The 24435-nt window shown below is 45.5% G+C and overlaps 1 protein-coding gene across 1 annotated transcript in view; it reads right to left on the minus strand.

Annotated features, from left to right (window-relative positions):
* Positions 1–1453: 1453 nt before the first annotated feature.
* Positions 1454–24435, minus strand: part of TGFBR2 (transforming growth factor beta receptor 2) — an 89164-nt gene continuing 66182 nt past the window's right edge. Inside the window, exons 4-7 of the mRNA XM_027582653.2 lie at positions 22136–22935; positions 20335–20476; positions 7034–7161; positions 1454–4203 (exon numbers count right to left, since the gene is read on the minus strand). Of these exons, the coding sequence (XP_027438454.1) occupies positions 4024–4203; positions 7034–7161; positions 20335–20476; positions 22136–22935 (1250 nt within the window). The 3' untranslated portion in view covers positions 1454–4023. The remainder of the gene's footprint in view (positions 4204–7033; positions 7162–20334; positions 20477–22135; positions 22936–24435) is intronic.

Below are 24435 nucleotides of genomic sequence, written 5' to 3' on the forward strand. Positions count from 1 at the left end.
GACAATTTGGCCTTGCACCCAGATTCTGCATCTGTGAGACACTAGGCTTCTTTCTTGAGTTCTCTCAGCATGACTTCTCATCTGTAAAATGGGCACAATATCTACCTCAGGGAACTAGTGGGGGATTAAATGTGATGACACAGCAGGTAGTGAATGAGCGTTCTCCTCAGATTGTCAATACAGGGGGACAGAAACTTCCCTGTTCTACAGGTCTGTAGCATGTGCCCAGATCTCTTCTGTGTTGTAAGTGCTTTCTAGGGTCTACCTCAAAATCTACCTCTTTGTGAAAGAAGTCATTGGTGTACTAACCCAACTTAATGTTGGCCAATATGCATTTCAGGCTTTCCAAGTTCAAGACAATTCGAAAAACCTTTGCATGTATTCCCATCACAATGGTATCTTGTATAGGATGAGACCTGTTTTACATATTTTACCCACTTTACATATAATTAAACTGAGGCATGGAGAGGGTAAGTTATTTACTCAGGTCACATGGCTGGTAAATGGTGGAGCAAGTAACCACTAAAATTGCCAAGCTACCAGTGAAGACAGGACGATCACTCATGCCCACAGTAGTATAGGACAGTATCATCTAGCTCAGTGATTCTCAGCTGGGAGCAATTTCATCCCCTAGGGGACATTTGGCAATGTTTGGTGACATTTTTGGTTGTCACAGCTGTGGGGTGGGTGTCAGGAAATCTGCCTGCAATGCACAGGACAGGCCCATTCCCCAAACAAAGAATTATCCAATGCAGAATGTCAGTAATGCTGAGGTTTCTAAACCTCAGCATTATTACATTAAATATTTAGAATCTTCACTATTTAGAACTCAGTTGATAACTTAGAAGAAACCAGAGAATCTCTCAGATTCCAAAACAGGTAGCCCGAAGTTTGGGCAGCAAATTATATACATTGTTACCAGAAACCCTTCAAACAATGACCTGGAACCAACTGCCTAAGGCACATTCATCTGGTGATGCAGATAAACTGATTAAAATCCCCAAGCAGGATGCTGTGGCTAAGTAGAAAAGAAGAGGGAGGAACTATGACACATGACAGAAATCAAAAAGATATAGTCAACGGCCTGTTATGTGAGGGAAGAAGAAGATATAAGAAACAGACATGAGCTCTCAGCAGCAGCGTTGGCTGTGCCAAGCCCTGGAAGAAGCAGTCATGTGGATGGAGGCAGTTCCTGGGACAGGCAAGATGGAGGCCGGGAGACGTAGAGACTTCATGCCCCACCCACCAATGGCATCTGCTACATCTCATATTATGGATCTTTTTGCGATTGCTTTTTTTTTTTTTAAAGGACTCGAGACTGTCAGTTGAAGGAGACAATATGGGAAATTTGGAGAGAATCTGTCTTGTGACTTTTCCTGCATAGACTGTAGAATAACCAAGTTTTGAGGTTAAATGGCTTAATTACGATGAATGGGATCAGGAGGCAGGAAGCTGACCTGAGTATTTTTGCTTTATTCCATCTAATAAACATTTTATTTATATAAAAGACAAACAATGCATAGAATGAAAATAAGTGCTTGAGACATTTGATATAAGAAGAGTATATAGCATTCACATTCCTATTTTAATACATGAGTACTGCTGAAGTGTTCCATAAAAGAATAAAACTTTCCCTTTATGTATAGTAGTAAAAAAAAAAAATCAGTATTTTTAGGAACTACAGAATGTTATTCCTTGGTCTTTTTCTTGACAAAGAAATAAGAAATAAAACAAGCCACAGTATCATCTGACACTACATTCCAGTTTAGGCTGATGACCCCCCAGAAGTGATAAAGCTCTTCTGAATCTTGGAAAATCCCATTAATGGACCAGTATTCTAGAAATTCACCACTAGAGGTCGATGAGCAACAGCTATTGGGACAGCATTGACAAGCCCTAAGGTGCATGGAATTTCTGAGCCCTTCCATGGTATTGGGGGCAAGCTGTCCTGAACTCTCTCAGCCCACACCCACTGAGCAAGGTGCCTACGAGATTCACCTAATCCCAAATCTCAGCGTATCTGCTAAAACTTCAATGAGATGAGATCTTCCAAAATCCAAATGGAACTGATCTACTCACTGCCAGTCCTCTCTTATATTCCTAGTTGGCTGAAAATAGGTAGCTTCAAAAACATTTTAGAAAAAGAGATTTTTTTTTTTTTGCAGCATTAACACGTATTTGTGGATTAACGAGTTCCTATGGAGTATTAAAGCTCATTCTTTGTTCTTGCCCATGTGGACACAGTCTTTCTAACTGTAAATGGGATTCTTGGGTCCCACATTCAAGTCCTCGCTGGCAAATTCTGCAAAGGGCGGGAAAGCTGGTGTGGTGGAGAGAAAGATAACCGTGGCAGAAGCTTCTAGGTAAGAGCCGCCCTCCCTAATGCAGGGGTGGGGGGAAGGCTCTCAATATATAGACAAAAATAGATTTGGTTTACCTGGGACCACTTAGAGGGGGTCCCCTACAGTCCAAAAAAAAAAAAAAACCAACTTCAAATCTTAACGCCAGACTAGGAAAAGGGAGGGACTTGAACTCATATAGCCAGAGAATGACTGATGGAAAGTACATTTCTTACAAAAGGCCTTGCTTAGGGGCGGGTTTAATTCCCAGACTGGGGTGGGGCGGGCAGTGGAAAATGCAAATGTTTACGTCGAGAAGTAAAGCAGCTTTATAAGTGGGTCCACACCTTCGTTCTGTGAGTAATGTGGCCTGGGGAAATGTGAAAACCATCCGCTATCTATCCTCACTTGCGGGATCCAGATTTTTTTTTTCTTCAAAAATCTCCAAATATTTAAAAAGTGGCTCAATTTTGTCAAACGCCGTTCTGGCCAAGCAAAACACATGTTCAGAGTGCCTGAGGAAACAGTTCTGACCATGGCAGAATCCTTCTGACTAGGCCAAAATGTACCTGAGCGTTCAGGAGCCCAGACAGATGGAATCCACCGGTGTTTGCATAGAAAGCTAGAGATTCAAACCAAGCCTGATGAGAAACTCAACACAATGAACCCTGGAAGGGAGATTTGTTCCCTTTAGGGAAAGTAGCATGGGAGAATAGTAACATGGGTATGGGGGCAGGAGGCAGAGGATGGGGATTAAAGGAAAGAAAGAATGGTCTCTCCTTAGTAGAATATGTGGCCATTTCATAAATGGGGAAATTTGTCCTGATTTTTATGCCCGTGAAGCCTGCGAAGGTAAAAAAAAAAAAAAAAAAAATGGGGCTCAAAACTTTTAAGCTCTTAGAGACGGGACAGGGTTTCTGAGCTGGTTGAGGAAGGTGGCTCACAAACCAGATGTAGGCTTGAAGCTCAAGTGAAAAGTCCAGGAGACACAGTGGCACGCAGGAACCCCAGCATCTGGTCCCCAAACAGTGTGACTATAATTGGCTCCATAGCCAGAAAAGTCCCCCCCCCCCCACCCACCGTGCAGGGAATTACTATTTGCAAAAGCGAGTGCAACGTGGCCATAGCAGGCTCTTGAGACTCGGAGCCCCCTCCTAATGCAGAGCCCTCACCTCGTGTAGGCAGAAAACCAGCGCACGTGTTGATTGTCAAGTGCTAATGCTGTCTCGGATCCCCTTCCTTCTGTGCCTGGTTCCGGAGCTCTCCAAACAAACCAATTTCTTGGGATATTTGATTTTATTTTCCTTGTCTCTTTCCAGAGTATGGCTGTATATATATATAGATATAGACATATATAGATATATATAAAACAGAGCTATTCCATATTTATATACAGGCATTAATAAAGTGCAAATGTTATTGGCTATTGTAAAAATCAATATCATTTCCTGAGGAAGTGCTAACACAGCTTATCCTATGACAATGTCAAAGGCCTAGAATGCTTCATGTCACCCACTCCCGGCTGCTGGTGGTTCTGCTCATGCCCACTGGCTTACAGGGAGGGCAGTGACCCCCTGGGCTTCCAGGAAGCATTGCTTCAGGTTCAGGGGCAGCCTCCTGCTGCCTCTGTTCTTTGGTGACAGGGGCAGCCCCTTCAGACGTAGGCCAGCCTGCCCCAGAAGAGCTATTTGGTAGTGTTCGGTGAGCCATCTTCCGGGATCTTCTCCTCGGAGCAGCTCCTCCCTGAGAGCCTGTCCAGGTGCTCCAGTTCGCTGAAGCGCTCCGCCACGCACTGGGCCGTGAGCCGGGCCTCGGGGTCGTGGTCCCAGCACTCGGTCAGAGTCTCGCACACCGTCTGGATGCCCTGCAGTGGGAGAGAAGGCACAGACCCCCTGAGCTGCTGGTCTGCGGGGCTCCACGGACGGCAGGGCGGCCCGCTGCCCTTGCTCCTGCAGGGCAGGCTGGGTGCCAAGGAGCCTGTGCGTGCCCACATCCCACTGAGCACCCGCTGGGGGGGTGGCCGGTGGGGGGGCAGCCACTTGTCTGTGGAACCGAGGGGCGTGCACTGTCCTGGAAGCCTGCTGCACCCATTTGCTCTCGGGCGCCATTTGATCACGACAGGTCGTGAAATGGGAGAGCCGGCACGTTTGGTCACAGTAAGGCCTCTCCAGTAGGCCTCTGGGGCACAGTAGCAGCCCCAATACTGGAAAATTCCCACGAGGAGTGGCCCCTAATGCCCTGTCACCCTTGCCCTAATTTTTTTAGAGCACTTTCTGGTGTTCTTGTTTTGGGTGGTTTTAGGTTCATAGCAAAATTAAGTGGAAAGCACAGAGGTTTCCACATACCTCCTCCCGCCCACCACGGACATCTTGCATCCGTGTGGTATATTTGTTCCAATCAATGAACCAACACTGACACATCACTCCCAACCAAAGTCCACAGTTTATGTTGAGGTACGTGTTAGGGGTTCTGACAAATGTACAACGACCTGTACGCACCATTATAGTATCCCACACAGTAAGTTCCCTGTCCTAAAAATCACCCGTGCCCCACCACCCCTTCTTCTTCCTCCCTTCCTTGAGCCCCTAGAGACCACAGATCTTAATGCCTCTGTGGTTTTGCCTCTCTAGGGTACCTTATAGTTGGGATCATAGACGCATTTCTATTTAAACAGCACTGAATACCGCAATCAGAGCGAAGTCTAGGCTTTAGTCTGGTTTTATCTTGTAAAGTCCAAGCTTCCAACTGGTGCCAAGGGTGGTGCCCAGGGCCCCACTGCCCCCCAGCAACATCAAGCCGCACTTCAGAAGCAGCTGTTTTGTGGTCAGCTGGGATAGACTCTAGGCTATGTCAGAGGGTTTAGTCCAACCCCATGAAGGCCCCATTCGAAAGGCCCATCCAGGAAATGCTGCCCAGTATGGTGGCAAGGGTCTTCTCCCACGGCTGTAGTTTTTGTTTTGCATTGCAAATATTTTTATCATTTCAAGCCCTTTTTTTGCAATAAAGCAGGCAGGGGGTAAACAGATGGGCAGAACTAGAGCGTGCTCCTGGCAATTAGAAGCTTGCATGGTCACTGGTGATTCGTCACACAAGTGGCCCAGGTGGACCGGATATATCCCAGTACTTTCCCCTTCAACATCTACTACCAATAACTTTCCCAACACACCTAGGAGCCTCTCCCTCCCTTCCCGACCTGTGAGTGAATTCATGATGTTGAGTTAATTGTATAATTCACCTAATTGACGGTATTGATTGATGGCCTGTTAAGAGTGGAGTGGTATTGTTGGTACACAAGTAACATTTATTTTACTCTGGCACTGTAATTACAGGCAGTAAATTAAATTAAATATTAAGCATTAACTTGAAATCAATAGGGCAACAAATCTCATTAAGAGAAAAAAATGTATTATGCAAATTCTTTCCAGAATTTTATCATCATGAATAATGGCTTCATTACAAGAACTGTACAGCGGAGGAGGCAACAGAGTCTGAGAGAAATAACACCAGGGTCTTCTGATTTCAGAGGTAACACAGAGCAGTCTTGCATTTTTCAGTCAGAGAGACTTTGCCCGAAACCCCGGGGGGAAGCCCTGGGCTACCGTGGCCTGGTTCATGCTCTCTCCGCGGACTTTATTAGGGTCTGTCTGCTGAAGTGGCTCCAGGCCAGGATTGGCACAGACCGGGCTTCCTGCTCCATCTGTCTTCCTGATTGTGCGTGATTTGTTGTTTCTGTTTCTTATCTCAATTTGCCTGGCCCTGAGGAAAACCTATGACTTAGTCCCAGCCTTGACTGGATAAGGGAATTCTTCCAAAGGAGGCAATAAAACAATTTACTCCGTAGAAAGATCAGCTCTGTCAGTGAGAGAGGAGTGCACTGTTCTCTCTTGTTCTTTCTTCACGCTGTCTCCGGGGTATGTCACATGGCCCTGCCGCCCACCGCTTTCTTCTTTTTCTCTGACCACTGCCCTCATCAAAATGCTCCCAAGCAAAGAAGTTGGATAGTTCTCCCTCACCCTGTTAAGTCCAGAACCACTGTCCTTCCATAGCTGGCCTTACCTACCGTCTCTTGAAAGGAAAAAAGCGGCAGCCATGAAGATGTTCCCCACAAACACATTTCCTATTTGTTCACTTGCACTTTCCTACTTCTCTTGGCTTTCTTTTATTCCCGAACTGGCCTCCTCTTTGCAAACTCTGTGCGCCCAGCCCACATATGGCCCTGAGCACACGGCAGTGCGCCGCCCCCCTCCGCCCCAGTCCAGCTGGCTGACAAACTCTGCTTACTTCTCACTCTGCTAAGTATTTCCTTCTAGAGGGGAAGATTCCCAGGAGAAAATATTTGGAACCCAGAAGGGAACAAAACAAAAGCACTCTACGCAAAGGCTTGGGGGTGAGGGGCAGAGGATGCAAACAAAATATTTTAACCCAGAAACAAGCGGGCTTGCATAGTGGGACAAATGCCCTTCCAATGATTGTTTGAGAGCCCTCTTTGAATGGAGTATCTACCTGCTGGTTGGAACTTAGAAGAACAGGTCCACACCTGTTGATGAAATTTTCTTAATAAACAAACCCTAACAGGATCACAGAACACAAAGGGACCTACCCTCAGATTGAAGCCCAATAACCTAAAATTCTCTCCTCCCTCCGAGGCTGCTTCAGATAAATCTTATTCTCCCCTCCAAACGGCCACTCCTTACCTGGTGGTTGAGCCAGGAGCTGGGGATTTCTGGTCGCCCTCGGTCTCTCAGCACGTTGTCTTTCATGCTCTCAACACAGGGATGCTCCCGCACCTTGGAGCCAAATGGAGGCTCGTAATCTTTCACTTCTGTTAAAGAGAGAAACACAGGGCCATTGAGAAGGGCGTGTGCAGCTGGGGACGTGAGCAGGTGGAGAGGTCTGGCTGAGTAGCCTGAGGCATTGAGCATCAAAATATATCTGTGATCACTCTGAGAGCAATTTTTAAGAATAGTAGATTAAAATAAGAAGGAAGGAGGGGTTGTGGAAAGAGCTTGAGAAATATTCAACAGATAACCGTTGAGGGCTTGCTACGTGCTACGTCCTGTGCTAACAGTTGGGGACAGTGAAGAACGGGACCAACAAGGTCACTGAGCTTTCATTTTATTTATTTCTTAAATTAATTAATTCATTGATGATTTTAGAGATAGAGAGAGAGAGAGAGAAAGCACGAGTAGGGGGAGAGCAGAGGGAGAGGGACAAGCAGACTGCGCTCTGAGCTCAGAGCCTGCCCAGGGCTCGATCCCACAACCCTGAGATCACGACCTGGGCAGAAATCAAAACTCGGATGCTCAATGGACTGAGTCACTCAGGCCCCGCCCGAGGTTACATTTTAATGCAGGCATTCTCAGTGGGGTGATGTTGCTCCAAGGGGGGCAAAACTGGTTCTTGGGAGGTAGAAAAATCTTACATATTACACTGGTTGGTAGCCCTACAAAGGCCCCAGTATATAAGCAGGTTTAATATGTGGTGGTTAAACTTCATGGGGATATCCAGCCTAAAAGGGAATGAAATTCTGACATGTTACAACATGGATGAACCTTAAGAATGTTCTGTTAAGTGAAATAAGGCAGTCGCACGAGGACAAACACTGCATGATTCCATTTATGAGGTACCTAAAATAGACTAATTCATAGAGACAGGAAGTAGAAGAGTGATTGCCAGGGACTGGGGGGATGAAGAGATGGAGGGCTGTTGTTTAATGGGTACAGAGTTTCAGTTGGGGGGGGATGAGAAAGTTCTGGAAATAGATAATGGGGATGTTGCACAACACTGTGAATGTACTTAATGCTAGTGAATTCTACACTTGAAAAAGGTTGAAAGGGTGAATTTTAGATTATGTTATTTTTCCATGAAGGAAAAAAAAAATTGATGTGGAGTACAGGTTAAGAAGAAAAAAAATGTCAGGGCGCCTGCCTGGCTTAGTCCATACAGCCTGCGACTCTTGATCTCAGAGTTGTGAGTTCAAGCCCCACGAGGGGTGTGGAGCCTACTTAAAAAAAAAAAAAAGGCAAAGAAAACGTCTATAAAGGCTCCTTACCATAGCAATGATGACACAAATGTTGAGCAATGCTATTTACTAGGATGACGGAGGAGAGAGATGAACAACGCATCAACAAACAAAATTATAAAGGTAATTTTCCTTTAGTGATACATGGGACAAAGAAGAGAAGAGAGAATGATATACCCCCCTTCCCTAGGGCTTCAGGTTTCCACTAAGGTCAATCTCTTTATAGAAACTTCCTTGAATATCCCCCAAGCCATTTGTGGCTAGATGTCCCGGGCAGAGCTTTATTTTAGCCTATATCATATTTTGATATAATCACATGTTTATTTGCCTCATCTAAGCAGACCATGAACATCTGAGGGCGGGTTCTGACTCCCTTTTGTCATTCTTCTACACACGAGGCTCTCAACACATTCTTTGTTGAGGAATGACTGAATGAATGAATGAATCTTAGATCCGGTCCAAAGTGGCAATGCCTAAACTCTTAAGTGAAAAGTAAAACAACACACTGATTTAACTGGGTGGATCAACATACATGTCCTTGCACAGGACAACCTAAAAGATTTTAGAAAACACTCCTTTACTAAAACGTGTCTGCGCTAGAAGGGGAGGATGGGCTGGACCCAATATTCTTCTTCACAGAAAGTAGAACCTTTGGCCTTTAGCAAAATAATCATGTTTAATAAGTAAAACTTTCAATAATTTGCCCTTCCAGGCTAAGAACTGAAGAAGCTTTCAATGCCCCCTTTGAAAAGCGATAGCTTATTCTAATTGGTCTATTTGTTTTCTCCCCTTTCCCAGAACCCCACTTGCATATTCATCTTCTGTGATACCTCCACCCCCATCCCCCAACAGAAGAGCAGCCAGGATATTGTCTTTTTTCAGGAGATTTGTGATGAAGGCCTCCCATCACATCGAGACAAGCACAAACCATCCTCCTGTATGTCCGCTTTTGCCCCCGAGTGCCGTAACACTTAATCCTTACTGCTCTAGGGGTGAGAGCTGAACTTTGGTCAGCATAATATTCTTATTTCTTTCTTCCATTCCCTTATCTTCTATAGACTGTAAATTCCTAAGGTCCAAGGCTGAAGCTGAGTCTACTGTCTTTCCAATTCTCTGCTCCGTACTTAAAATTGTGCCATACACATAGCAGGCATTCACTAGATAGGAGTTGGGTTGAATTCAAACAAAAGCAGAGGACTGACAATCAGAGCCGGTTCTCAGTACAGTTGACTCTGACCTAACTCTTCTATAAAAGGAAGGGGCTGAATTGGATGACCTCCATGTTCCCCTCCGGACTTATCTTGTAATCCAATCTAATCGAACAATATGATGCCCTCTTAGCGCCATGACTTGAGGTGTGTATATTCTTTTTTTTTTAAAGATTTATTTATTTATTTATTTTATTTGAGAGAGAGAGACACAGTGAGAGAGGGAACACAAGCAGGGGGAGTGGGAGAGGGAGAAGCAGGCTTCCCGCTGAGCAGGGAGCCCGATGCGGGGCTCGATCCCAGGACCCTGGGACCATGACCTGAGCCCAAGGCAGCCACTTAACGACTGAGCCACCCAGGCGCCCGAGGTGTGTATATTCTAATACAATATAATGGGATAGGATTTGCATATGATATAAAGTGCTCTTTAAATAATCTGTCAGTCCACGGAGTCTCCATTTCCTACTATTTTGGCTGCCATAGCTGGTGTCACTGGCTCCCTGCCCGGATCCCTTTACCAAGCCAGCAGCACCAGACCCCAGCTGCCACAAGTGTTGAGTCCTGAGGGCTCACACCTTCGCCCTTCTCTGGAGGACTGCCTTTGGCTGATGAGAGCTGCCTGTCCTGGAGATTTCCAGAAAGCCTTACCCCCCAGAGGCAGCCTGCAGCATATGATAAATTAATGTGGGTGTTTTCATAGTCTAACCCTCTTGCTTCTGCAGGGAGAGGACTGTGGTGCAATTCACCCTCTAGAGCTCCCTATGAGATCAGGCTGAGGCTAGAACTCTCTTGAAACTACAAGTTTGCTGAGCTCCTCCCCTTCCTGTTTCTCTTTACTCTCTTCCCCTGAGACCTTATCCGCAATTAACCATTGCACAAAAATCTTTGTGTCAGACTACTTCTAGCAAAGCTGGCCTGAGACAGCTGCCAAGGAAGTGCTTTCTCTTCAGGTCAATCTCTCAGCTAAACTGCCCCATCTGACACTAGCTGCAAAGCCACCCCGAGGAAGTCTTGATAGGGCCTCTTCTTGAGAAACTGAATGTACTAACCCATCAACAATTCCCACCGCACAGCGCTCAGAAAGGGGCAGGGGATGACCATGGTCAGGGAAGGAAAATGGCGGCATCAGAATCAATCCCAGGTGTCAATCTCATGGCTGAGATTCCTACACAACAAAGAAAAAGTCTCCATAGTTGAGGTTATAACCCAGGGCCAATTTATTTCATTTCCAGTCCTAATCTTCAAAGTTGCATAAGCCACAGTAATTTTTAAGTTCTGTGGGGACCAAAGCAGGTTTCCCTGGGGAATCAGGGAGAGCTCAGAGAGGATGGCATAGGGCATCAGGCACAAGCTTGTTTTCTGGGTAAAGGAAAGTAATGAATGCTCCTTTGGAAAAGAAGACAAAGGCAATAGTCCTTTCCCAGAGTAAAGAGAATTTTTACTGGATTACTTCCTACTTTTCCTAAAACCTTGGAAAGTTGTGAGATTCTCTAGTATCCCTAAGGGGCACGAGACCTGCTCCCAGTCTGTGACTTGTGGGAGATTTTATAGGGAAGGGAGGTCAAGGACAGTCTGAAAGCGGCTGGCCCTGAGCTGAGCTGGGACAGTGTGAGTCTATGAGTCTCCTTCTAAGTTTAAATTAGACAATTCTGGGTGACCATCATGTGACCCAAACAGGAACACCCCAGTCCCTTAACACTGAAGTAGTCTTTCAGGTGAGGAACCAAGATGGAGATTTAAAGTGCATGCATCTTTAAAAAAAATTAAAAGAAGGCGCCTCGGTAGTTCAGTTGGTTAAGTGACTGACTCTTGATTTCGGCTCAGTTCATGATCTCAGGGTCATGAGATCGAGCCCTGCGTTGGGGGCTCTGCCCTGAGCATGGAGCCTGCTTAAGATTCTCTCTCTCCCTCTCCCTCTGCTCCTCCCTCCCCTGTGCTCTCTCTCTAAAATAAAATAAAATAAAAATAAAAAAAATAAACCGTATGCATGTTTTAAGCCGACCTTTCTTCAACTCCCGGCGGATGTCATATTTATATAATGTATAATATATATTTTCCAAAATAGCTAAGTGGGCTTTTTTGTTTTATTGTGGATTTTTTGCAATTCCTCTTTGCTCTTTGCCCTCAGTTTAAACATGCTATTCCCACCTATTTTTTTTTTAGTCATGCCCTAGAATGTATGTAAAGATGACCTATGCTTGGCAGCGCCTCTCAGTCTCCACCTTTAATGTGATTGTAGCAGCATGAAAACCACCGTCAGCCGGTGTTGCTTTGCTTTTCTTTCTTTCTTTTCTTTTCTTTCTTTCTTTCTTTCTTTCTTTCTTTCTTTCTTTCTTTCTTTCTTTCTTTCTTTCTTTCTTTCTTTCTTTCTTTCTTCCTTCCTTCCTTCCTTCCTTCCTTCCTTCCTTCCTTCCTTCCTTCCTTCCTTCCTTCCTTCCTTCCTTCCTTCCTTCCTTCCTTCCTTCCTTCCTTCCTTCCTTCCTTCCTTCCTTCCTTCCTTTCTTTCTTTCCTTCTTTCTTTCTTTTTTTCTTCCTTCCTTTCCTTCTTTATTCTTCTTTCTTTCTTTCTTTTTCCTTCTGTGGCTGTGAAGGCAATGTCATTCTCAGGCCTCCACCAGGATGCAGAGGATAACTGCTGCCAGACATTATGCTGGAGGCTGTTTCTTCCTGGAGGCCTCGTGCTAACTGCTCCTCAGGTCTGCTCAGAGGCCCTGAGGATACGGAGCACATCTGCTTTGCCTCAGCAGAAGGAGGTGGCCACAGACACCCAGCGGGACGCCTTAACTCCAGGGCAGGTGGTTGAGGGCAGGAGGCCTCTGCCAGCCAGGTGGGCACCGATGGTCCTCCCCAGGACAGGATATCAAGCACTGATAGCCGGATGGTCCAGGGGAATCCAGCAGAGGTAGTGACTGGCCAAACCAGGGGCTGGTTTTCGCTCCTACTTTCTCCCATTGTTTCAGACATCTAGAGGCTGAGATGCTTCATCCACTCTGGCAAAACTGCTAGGTCCAAATTATGTATCTTTTATCCCTATTTATCTTTTATCCTTATCTATTTATTTTTCACCTTGGTGCTTAAAGTATTTTTATTTTAGAAAATGCATGTGAGGGGTGCCTGGGTGGTTCAGTTGGTTAAGTGTCTGCCTTCGGCTCAGGTCATGATCCCAGGGTCTTGGGACCGAGCCCTGCATCGGGCTCCCTGCTCAGCCGGGACCCTGCTTCTCCCTCTCCTCCTGGCTTGTGCTCTTTCTCACTATCTCTAGCTCTCTCTCTCAAATAAATAAAATCAAAAAAAAAAAAAAAGAAAGAAAGAAAAGAAAAGAAAAAGAAAATGCATGTGATTAAAACTCCAAAATTATTAAATAAATGGATATGGCAAAAGCAAATCTTTCTCCCATTCCTCGTTCCTAGTTGAACAAAACTGGCATCGATTGAATGCTGGGATTAATGGTGATTTAAATTTTCCCCTTACTGTTTACGATGAGCACTGCTCAATCTATATTTTTATAAAAGATGAGGTGTTTTGCTTCCCAGTTTACTGGGGACTGAAGCTTGAGTAAAACACTGCAGAAATAAATCACAAGAAAAGTGAATGCTACTCAGGTGTCTTGGGCAACACCAAATTGCTGTTAAAGTCACAAAACACCCTCTCTGTCCTCATCATATCACAAATCCATCCCATCTGAGGACCAGCACCTTCCACAGACCAGGCTTGGAGCAGCATGGTTGTGAATGTTTTGCAAGTAAAAGGAGTTGCATCTTGACAGAGGAAGTGAATACAAGTTATTAAGCATACTTTAAGCATTTCAAATGAGTCAGAGAGAGAATGTCAAAGAAGAGTCTTGAAAGATGTGATCCAACACTTCATTTTACAGTTGAGAAAAAAGAGGCTCTAAGAGAGTGCATTGGATTCCGGGAAGAACACTCAGAATCGCATGCTAGATTACCGTTACTCTGAAAATGGTTTTGCCTTTTTAGGAAGCCTTGCATGCTTTCTCCTCTCTCCTCAAGCATTGCAGTGAGCTCTTTCTCCCCCAGCCAGAACAAGCCCAGCTGGGGCAGCCCCAGGTGGGAACATGCCTGTCACAGATGTGACAAATGTGTTCCTCCCTGCCTTGGCCAGCCCCGCTGCACCACATGACTCTGAGAAGGGGAAGCTCATGGAACCTATTGGATGGCGATGGTTTGTAATTTCTAAAAGAGTTATGCAAAAAAACCCACTGATTACAAAAAGCAGCCCTCTCCTTAACTACTATTATTTACCGACATTAAACCCAAACATTCGTCCATTTTGGGTTTAGAGAAACAGGTCGGATGGTGGGGGTGGGGGTGGGGAAAAATGATTCTGTCACAAATTAGGCCATGAGCACCAGATCAGGGCAGGGTTGGCCATGGAGTTCATGCATGGTTTTCTAGAGTCTTCTTTGTGCATTTGATCAAAAAAAATGTCCAGGCTCAGGCCTCCCTTCTACGAAGAGCTGTAGAGCAAGCAAATTAAGGCGTGAGCGGGCTCCTCCTCCATTACTCAGTCTACTCCCAGAAGACCGCGGGCCACACAACTTTCCATGCCTGCTGGCCCAACTCCATGTAGAACAGGCTGGTGTTCACCCTCCCAAACTATCCCAGATGGATGGGGGTTGGAAGGTAAGCCCCCAGCTTCCTCGTGAGTCAGGTGGTGTGATGCGGAGGTGTGCGTTTGACTGCACCTGGGGTCCCCAGCAGGACGGTGTGTCCTAGCTGTCCACAGTGGTGCCCTGCTTGATAACACGCCATTTCTTGGCCTCCTTCCCTTTCCTGACTTCCTCGTTCCCTTTCTGGCATTTCCTGAGATCACTTCCCAAATAAACCACTTATGCTCAATTCTTGTTCCAGGCTCTGAGGCACCCAACCCAAGGCAGATGTTCACACAACAGAATTATTCAATCAAACCAAGTCTCTGTCATGCCCTCAGGCTGCTTTCCCAGGCCAGGCGCACCAAGGCCCACCACCTCAGGATCTCCCCCCCAACCCCCCGCCCCGCCACCACCGACTGCCTCAAATGACCTCTTTTCTAAGAAATTTCTTTATTAGGAACCGCTTGCTCTTCTTTCCAACTCCCCTTCCGCAGCCTTTCCCCAAAGTCTTCTCACTGGTGGAAGCCAGCCTGCCCTCCCAGACCCTTGCGGCTTCTTTTAATTTCTCTCGGAAGGCGCTGAAGAGAAACCATGCTTGCCTCTCTCCGCCCTCCCCCCACCCCGCCCCTGCCCCAGTCCTGCGCGCCTGCAGAGGGCAAGTCTCTGGGACCCAGTGCTGTTCCTCTGGAAGTCAGCATCTGGGACACAGCTGTTGTTTTGATGCAGTTCCAACTTAACAGAGCAGCAACGCTGTTGACAGTTTTCCCCAAAGCAGCACCCCTGAGTTTTATAGCTGCTTCCAGATTTTACTCCCCTGAAACCAGGAAAATGAAGCGCTTCCATCCCGTCTCTCTTCAGCCCTTCTCCCCCACCCCTCTTCGTTGTTGTTGTTGTTATTGTTGTTGTTGTTTTTGTCTCTCTTTCCTCTCGTTTTGATTCCTGCGCACTTTCTGTCTGTTCTACAAAGCTGTAGCAAGCTGACAGTATGCTCAGGGACTCTGTCTCTCCTCTTGTTAAACGCTTGCTCCGCGGGAGGTTGTGTGTTAGCTTCTATTCAAAGGCCTAAATGGCCAGGGATCTGAAAGTCGGTTTGCTTGTGGGCCTGTTTTGGCTGGGGATGATGTGAATATTGTTCCTGCTGTGCTCGCCAAAGGGGGCCCTGAAAGGCTCCCCGCCTTCATCCGCCCCCCACACACCACAAACACTTGCATGAACACCAAACAAACGGAAAGCCAGACAGAGATTTCTTTGTAAAGACAGGGCCAGTCTCTGCGTCCGTCCTTGCTGAGTGACGACTGCAGGACTTTCCTCCTTCCTTAGAAGACAGTAACAGACCAATCACCTCCTTCTTCCAACAGCTCTGAGAGACCTGTTCTCTTGACTTTCATATTCTTCCAGATGATCCAAGTGTCTGAAATGATCCCCTCTGTCATAATCTGTCCCTAACTCTTTTTTTTTCTTTCTAAAATCGTCATATTGGCCTCCTCTCACCCCTGGTGTTGTATCACATATCGATTTGTTTACTACCTGTCTTTCTAGAATATTAGCTCTTCAGAGACTCCTTGTCCCTTGAGGACAGAGACTTTTTTTTTCTTTCAATTTTTTCACTACTGTGCCTCTAGCATTTTGAATATGCCTGCCATGTCATTGGTCCTCAATAAATATTTGTTGAGGGAAGGAATGAATGGATAAATAGATCTTCAGAGAAAAAAGGGTAAGAAAGTTACCTCAGACTTTAGGGCGCTGAGCCCATAACATGCTCAGAAATGAACAGCTTTGCGATTCTGCTAACAGAGATGCACCCAGAGGAGACAGCCATGTCAATCCCTGGAGACTTTCATGAGTGAGGCCGTCACCGAACATTCCTCAAGCGTGTGACTGTCTTGCCAGCTACTTCCAGAAAGGCATGGAATTAAAGGCCAGGATGCACCAAGTCACACTGGCTGCCTGATCCATAATGATGATCGTAGTGAGGGAAGCTGTCCTTTACTGAAGCTGTCCTTCACTGGTCAGGCCGGCTATGTCCTGGGAAGGTTGGGGCCAGGGGGCTAGAGTCAGACAGCAGGGCTCTCATTCCTGGCCGCACAGCTTGCCCATCTCCGGACACCTCAGTTTTTCCCATCTGTAAAATGCAGCCAATAACAGTGCTTACACTTCAGGGTCCTTGGCAGACTGGAGGAGGGGACCCGTGAAGCAAGTGTGTAGTCATGGTGGTTACTCTTCCTCTGTGGCTCTCTTCATGATCACACGGGCGTCCCCCAGGAGGCCCTTCCTTTTTGACCACCCTCCTCAATTATGACAGCCCATCTCTTGAGCTCCTGGGTGCGAATGGCGCTGTACCAGTTGGCTTCAGAAGAGTGCCATGATCCTCGGTTTGCGTTTTCTCATCTGGTAAGAGACTTCTCCCGTGTAGTGCTCTGTCTTTCTCTGTTCCCCTGAGCCACTCTGCACAGAGGAGAGGCTGATCAAGAAGGAACTCAAGAGGACACTCCTGAGTTTTCCCCTTCCTTCCAGAGCTGACCTAACCCTCTGTGCCTAACCCTACTGTCTCACTGCCCTCAGCTGACGTGGGCTTTAAGTGCCCCATGCCCCTGCCTTACCTTCCTGCAGGACTGGTCACAACTGAACTGCACTTGCCTGTTCAAAAGTCTATTTCAGTCCCAGTTAAGGGCATGAGACAAAGCCTAGTGTCGAGACCCGACATTCACAGAAGACCTGCAGCGTGGAACAACTGTGCTTCGGGAGACGAGCCTAGAGAGGCGAGCGAGGGTCAGGTTTAGTGTCCGTGTGAAGAGTCTGGGCTCAACCACAAGAGCAGAATGGAGTCACTTAAAGGCAGGAAAGCTGGGGTTTCTCATTCCCTGCAAGACTGTCCACTGACGCTTAGTGTCCTACTGCATTCAGTTCGATGTTTTGCTACTCAGAATAAAACCAGATGGCATGTTAGCTGACCTATGTTGCAAAATAAAATCTCAAGTCTTCAAGTCATCAGACTAAGTTAAGCTTCAGATTCCACATTTCCGTTTTTGAAACGAGACTGTCCATGAAAAATAGTAATTACATACATTGTATTTCAGGTTACAGAAAAGAAGGTTTAAGCTCAAGGAAAGCTTTTTTATATCCCGTCCTCTTTCTTAGATCTTCAAAATTAAAGCCTAACGGCCACTGGAAGGAATTAGTACCCATTTTATTTGTAAGGTAAGAAATGTGTCTGCATGTGCACATTTTTAAAAAGTAAAGAAAAAGAAGGCTACAAACTTCCTGAAGGCAAAACCTGTCCTTCTACCTGTGTACCTACAACAGCTGGGAGGGAAGGCATTTATCTGCAGGATTTATGTTGTTTCCAGGGGATTCCCGAAATATAGAAGAAAAGTCTCTGAAATTAAGACTAGGCTAAGAATCTGTCTTTGATGTTTTTAAGATACATCCCCCTCAAAAAACAACACACAACAAAACAAAACCCCCAAAAACCCTAAACCAAAAACCAATGCTTTCAAAAGAAGGTTAACGAAAGGGCTTATACATGTGAGTTCACACACTAAAACAACTGAAGGGCTTTCAGTTGGACCAAAGTGAGCACCGATAAATAGCTTGGGTTTCTGCAGCCTGAGCAGAGATGGGAGAAACACGACTGTGGGCTTAAGATCAAACAAAATGAGAACTGGGATGGCCTCTTTCCGGTCCCCCAAAAGCCGTCTGTTCTTACCCTAGAGGTTATGAAAGGTTTTTTGAGACTAGCTGAGCAAATGAGATCCGGTTCCTTCCTTGGGAAAACTTGTTTATACTGTATCCGTTTTTAGACCTTGTACAAGTTGGTGAACTCAGTTCTTCCCATTAGCCCGACTTCTTCCACACTCAGCAAATATCAACAGGAAAGGGTTTCAGTCATCGATCACAATGAAAGCAGGGATCTCACATAGGGCCTTAATAAGCTGGCTGCACTGACAGAGGGAAAGCAGAGAAACAATCTCCAGCTCATGTTTATAAGAATAACGGGTCTGAAAGGATAGAAAAGATACCGAAATCTAGGTAAATTTATTCTGACAGTGACAACAGCATCGTCTCTTACACAACTCATACCGGTCTAAGGATTCATTTTGGAACTGTCAAAGCTTTCAAGCAGAAAATTATTCTCAGTGGCTGAAACTTGGTTAAACAAATTTCACTGTACAAGGAAAAACCAAGTTAGTGTTGGATGTGCTGTCGGGGAAGAAAGTCGGGCAAGACAGACAGACAGGAAGTGCTATCCCCATGCAGGAACCCAGGCAAATAGGTGATGGGACAGCAAGATTTCCAGTGGGAAAGCGGTGACCTGGGCCCATCCTGGAGAGTCAGCTAAGGAAGTTCTAAACAGGATGAAGATTCAGAGCCAGCGTGGTGCCAACCAGATCCACCATGTTTTACCCATGGGTAGTGTGCTCCAGTGACCAACGCTGTGGCGATCTGAACAACAAAATAAATATTGGTGATATTGGATACCCATAGAAGAAAATAAATATCCACAGCTCCATACTGATATAAATGCATAATGAAAAGAATAAATACCGGGGGTGGTCAGAGAAAGGACAGATCTCCCTTACAGCAGAAGACCTACTAACACATGTAGAAAGGATAAGACAACAGAAAATCGCTGACAGGCAAACATTACAATAACAATTGTTGCCAACAAGGATGACTGATGGATCCTAAAATCAGCAGGTAAAGTTATGATAAGAAACAGGTCTAGTATCCTGATGAAACAGGTGTTTAGTATCTTTAGAAACAGGCCAAAGTATCTTCTTATAAGATATGTTTTAATCACAAATGGAAAAAGCACTATCTTTACAGGGGAGAAACCTGGCAGATACCACCCCAACCCAGGGACCAAACTGAACAGACACCCTGACATCTTGTTCCCCTTCCATGAGCCTCCAAGGAGGGCAGAGCATCATTGCTGAAGCATTGCAAGAAGTACTTGCCCCAAATGCACGATCTCAATCTAACCGTGAGAAAACATCAGAGAAACCCAAAGTGAGAGACCGTCTATGAAATAACTAGTCTAACTTCTTCCTGAGTGTCCAGGTCATGAAAGACAGACAGACTGAGGAACTGTCACAAGTTGAAGGAGACTAAGGAGGCACGGACGTTAACTGGAACATAGGATCCTGGACTGGATTTTGCTCCAGAAAAGGACACTACTGGGAACCCGGAAACATGAATGACTTGTACGGACTAATTAAGAGTATTGTGCCAATGTGAATGACCTGTCTTCAATAGCTGTGCTGTGTGGTTTAGGTAAGGTGTTAATGGTAGGGGAAGCTGGGCGAAGACTATATGGGAACTCCCTATACTATTTTTGCAACTGTTCTGTAAGTCTAAAAATATTACAAAACAAAGAGTTAAAAATAAAACTGGAGTTGGCCTGGCTTGACTTAGCAGCCAGCCAGGACCAAGCTGAGATGCATAAATTTCTAAGGTAAGAGTAAAGACCGTCATGGAAACTAGTGAGAAGAATGGGAAAAGGGTAAAAATGTAGACCTGAGCCATTGTCATGTCCACAGAAATCAGGGACAATGCTGTCTAAAACAATGGCATCCCTCCTATGTCCCTGAAGAATACCGTGGCATTCCTTAATAACCTCTCTACTAGATTTTTATAAAGCTTAACAAATATATCAAATCACTCTGCTTGTTTTGCCCAACAAAGGAAAGTCATCTCCATAAAAATAAATTTTGAGCCAAATCCACCACCTGGACCTTATAATTCTTAAGGTTTAAAAACCTTAAAATAGAAAACCAAACAAAAATCAGATATTTTCCTGAACAATATTTTCCATTTGATAAACAGAACTCACTCCTATAAATTGTATCGGTGTTCAAGTCTTCCCAGATATTTAAATATCTGTGGCGAGATGTGTCAAGAGAAGAGTAATCATACTTCAAAAAGGGGGATAGAAAGCTTTATGCTCCGAACATGGCTTTCAGCTTAAAAATCTAGGCTTTTATTTAGCACAATTCCCAATCATTCTGGAATGGCTGTGTACTAACAGATCTCAGCCAGCTCTCACTGTGGAGTTAACTCTGTTGTAGCCCTGGAATTATGCTTGAAGCAAACAACATAACATCATTTTGAAGACGCGTCAACCCCTGCACCATGATGGTGGTCCATACGTACCTCCCACTGCATTACAGCGAGATGTCATCTCCCAGAGTACCAGAGCCATGGAGTAGACATCCGTCTGCTTGAAGGATTCAACATTCTCCAAATTCATCCTGGACTCTAGGACTTCTGGAGCCATGTATCTTGCGGTTCCCACCTAAAGCAATAATAGACTTTGAGACCCATCATGTAATTCCCGGCTGCATCTTTATTTTAGAAATATAACTGATGTTTGTCCTCGACACATGCAGATGATCTTTGGAAAGCACAGTGCTCTTTTAAATCATGAGACTGGCAAAGAAAGGTACAGCTTATGAAATTATTTTTAAAAATAGGTTTTCTCTCCCTGAAAACACTTTTAAAAATATAAACAAAACATACCAAAAGAAGGAAATGCCAAACCCCAGAGCTGCTTTATCTAGCTTCATGATATATGTCATTGTATTCTACAATAACATCCTCACCGATAACCGGGGAGATAACATCTGTGATACTTTAGATCTTTATTTTTGCTTTTGCAAATTAACTATTTTCTCATTCCCAAAACACCAAGATTTATGGGGAAAATAAGAATCATTGCCATTAGTTTCGGTCACTTAAGGACTGTCTCAACTTCTTTGTTTACTCCATGGTACTGTTCTAGTGTGCCAAGAATGTAGTGTAACTTCATAAAATCTCTAGTAAACTAAACTGCATGAAAGTATTTCTACAGTAAAAGACCAAATCTAGATCATTTTATAATTTAGCCATGTAGGACTGATAACGCGAAAACACTGGTATACACAGGAAAAAAGAGGAAAGATATTTCTAGGGAAGGGATCACTTAAACGTTTGATTTTGTAGCATGTATGGCTTCACTAAATAACAATGAAGTTCCTACACTTTCAAGAAGCTAAGGAGGGTCAGGTGAGTTGATATTATTGTCCCAAGGAATGTTTCTTAATGGTATGTATCAGAAGAAATTTTTCTTCTTACTAGGTCGCTGCATGACTCATTACCCTGTCAGATTAATCTGTCCATGTTTCACTCGATATGTTTATCTGAACATTGGCTGTGCAGCCACAGACCCAAGAGAGCAGACCGAGCCGTAACCAAATGCTTCAGAAGCACATACCCCCACCTGCTTAGAGGAAACGATGGTGCTTTGCAGACTCTACTGTAATCCATATCAAGCTTTCAGTGTGTGAAAACATGGGGCACCATTATTCATAAAGGATCGCTTGGTAATTTCTAGTGACCTTCCAATATCTCCTTACCCAAAAAGGTTTCTATTTTTATCTGTGAGATGCTTCAAAGGAACTGGAGAATTGTGTATCTACTCAGTCTGTCATCTCACTCAAGTATATATTGGACACTTTCGCTGTTCCAGTGTTAGATGTGAGCAAAAATGGAAGTGGATTTGGGCTACAAGGAGACCGCCCTCTAGAAAGGTAAAAAGGAAACAAGGTAGCCACCAATAGTTCAGAGTAGGAAGGGCTGAGTGGAAGCATAAGAGAGGAAAAAGAGACAAAGCACGGGTGGTGTTGGAAGCAATGAAAAGTAATTTACAAATGGGAGAGAAATGAAGACCAACTGAAGGAGAAGAACGCCTACCCTGGATTAGATGGGCTTGGCAGAAACCGGAGGAGAAATGTTGTTCATTAGAAAAGCATGCTGGCAGGAGAGAGTGGGGCATGCCCAGGGGCAACTCCTCACTTTGGCTAGATTCCCTAGACAGGTGTCCAGAGCACCGGGCTGTTTGAGACAAAAGACATGAGAGACGGATGGAGAGGTGGCTTGGGCCCGCTACAAGTAAGGGGACCCAGGTCTAACTTACCTGCCCACTGTTAGCCAGGTCATCCACAGACAGAGTTGGGTCGAGGCGCAGGGAAAGCCCAAAGTCACACAGGCAGCAGGTCAGGTCGTTCTTCACGAGGATATTGGAACTCTTGAGGTCCCTGTGCACGATGGGCATCTTGGGCCTCCCGCACAGGGTGTGGTCGCTGTGCAGGTGAGCAATGCCCCGGGCGAGGGAGCTGCCCAGCTTGCGCAGGTCCTCCCAGCTGATGACGTGCCGTGTGAGGTATTCCTGTAGGTTGCCCTTGGCATGGAAGGCAGTGATCAGCCAATACTGCTTCCCCAGCTCCGTCTTCCGCTCCTCGGCCGTCAGGAATTGCAGGATGTTCTCATGCTTCAGGTTGATGTCTGAGAAGATGTCCTTCTCCGTCTTCCAGGAGGCGTACTCCTCGTAAGGGAAGATCTTGACCGCCACAGTCTCAAACTGCTCTGAAGTGTTCTGCTTCAGCTTGGCCTTGTAGACCTCGGCGAAGCGACCTTTCCCCACCAGGGTGTCCAGCTCGATGGGCAGCAGCTCTGTGTTGTGGTTGATGTTGTTGGCACAGGTAGAGCTGATGTCGGAGCGGTCATCTTCCAGAATGATTGCCAGGTGCTCGCTGAACTCCATGAGCTTCCGCGGCTTGCTGGTCTCCCAGGACGGGCTCAGCTTCTGCTGCCGGTGAACGCGGTAGCAGTAGAAGGTGATGATGACAGCTATGGCGATTCCCAGGGGTGGCAGGAGGCTGACGCCTGTCACTTGGAATATGACTAACAACAGGTCAGGGTTGTTGGTGGCATATTCTGATGTGGAAACAAAAGGAGGGAGAGAAGAAGTTGGGTTTGGTGGGTATGCACAGTCAGAGAGTGGGTCCACACCTCAGGCATCTAGAAGTTTTAACATCTGCATAATTTTTGTGGATAATAAATTGTGACTTTTTATTCCAGGGATGGATGCACCCGTCCAGACTTCCTTGCCGCTGGCCACCTATTCAAGGTCTCCTATTCTTCCCTCAAACTTCAGCTTCAATGTCACTCTCTAAAGGAGATCTAGGAAAATGTGGGGAAGTGTTTTATTTTATATATTCTCATCACACCCTACATTTTTCCTATGTGACAACTTGGCACAATTAGAATTAAATCACTATGACTCCAGTTATGGGTTTCACATCTGCCTTTCCCTACTTTCCCCACCCTCAGCGGATTGACCACTCCACGCTGGCAGGGGCCATGTCTTTCTTCTTCACCACCAGAAACAGTGCTGAGCACACATCAGGTCCTCAGTAAGTGTTGGATAAATGGACAAAGCATTCACGGAGTGTAAACCAAGGCATTACAGGAGGCTCTGGGAATAAAGAAAGAATGGTAGCTCCTGCCTCCAAAAAGCTTACGTAGATGGTATTGGGTAAAAATGAAGACACTCTCACGGTTCTACCATTGTCTTTATTCTTTCCTAAACTCCAGCTTGCCCTGTTCTGACCAACCTCCAGGCCACCCTTAAACATAGGTGATGGGAAGAGGAGTCTGTGAAAAAGGGTCTTTGGAAGTCAGTCACCTTATATCCACCCAATATTCCTCTTTTCAATGTGCATGTGGTGTGTAGTTTCGTAGAACAGGAAATCTTACTAGCAACAGTGGAAATATTGCTACAAAGGTGAGAGGAGTGAAAAGAAGGAAATGCAGGCAGTTTTCTAATTTGGACCACTGAAGCAGGCCCTGTGGGGTGATGGAGGAGAGTCATTAGCACCAGCTATCTGACCACATATAATGTCGTGTATGTCAAACTTTGCTTCATGTGCTGGCCTTGGCTGGCTCTGGTTAAACAGTTTTCCTTCTGGGAAGAAAAACATGGATGGAAACAGTCAGCGGCAGGAGATAGTGAAAGGCAGTTACGGTTCAGTAAGAGCTTTGTTAGCCTGTCTCCACTGGGCAAGAATGCCAGAATGCTACTGCTTTTATATGTCATTCATTTTCCCTCACAGTTACCTATTAACAAGCAGTCCTCATGATCAGATGCTAGATTTGCTCACTAAACATAGCACTGCTGGGTGCCTACTATGGTATGGATGGCCCTGCCCTCAAAGGGATTATAGCCCAAGGAGAGTGTTAGGACACGTACACAGGATATGCATAGTAACATATGGCAATCTGGGACAGGCGCTGAATGTGTGCTGCAGTCTACACGCATTGGCGGAATGTAGAAGAGCTTAGAGAAACAGGGAACCACAGTGACAAGGACCATGTTTTAGTTGGTCAATGGAAGACGGGAAAAGGTCAATGACGGCTAGAAGGAATGTCACATTA

This window comes from Zalophus californianus, chromosome 1, assembly GCF_009762305.2.
Source record: "Zalophus californianus isolate mZalCal1 chromosome 1, mZalCal1.pri.v2, whole genome shotgun sequence".
In the NCBI taxonomy this organism is placed as follows: domain Eukaryota; kingdom Metazoa; phylum Chordata; class Mammalia; order Carnivora; family Otariidae; genus Zalophus; species Zalophus californianus.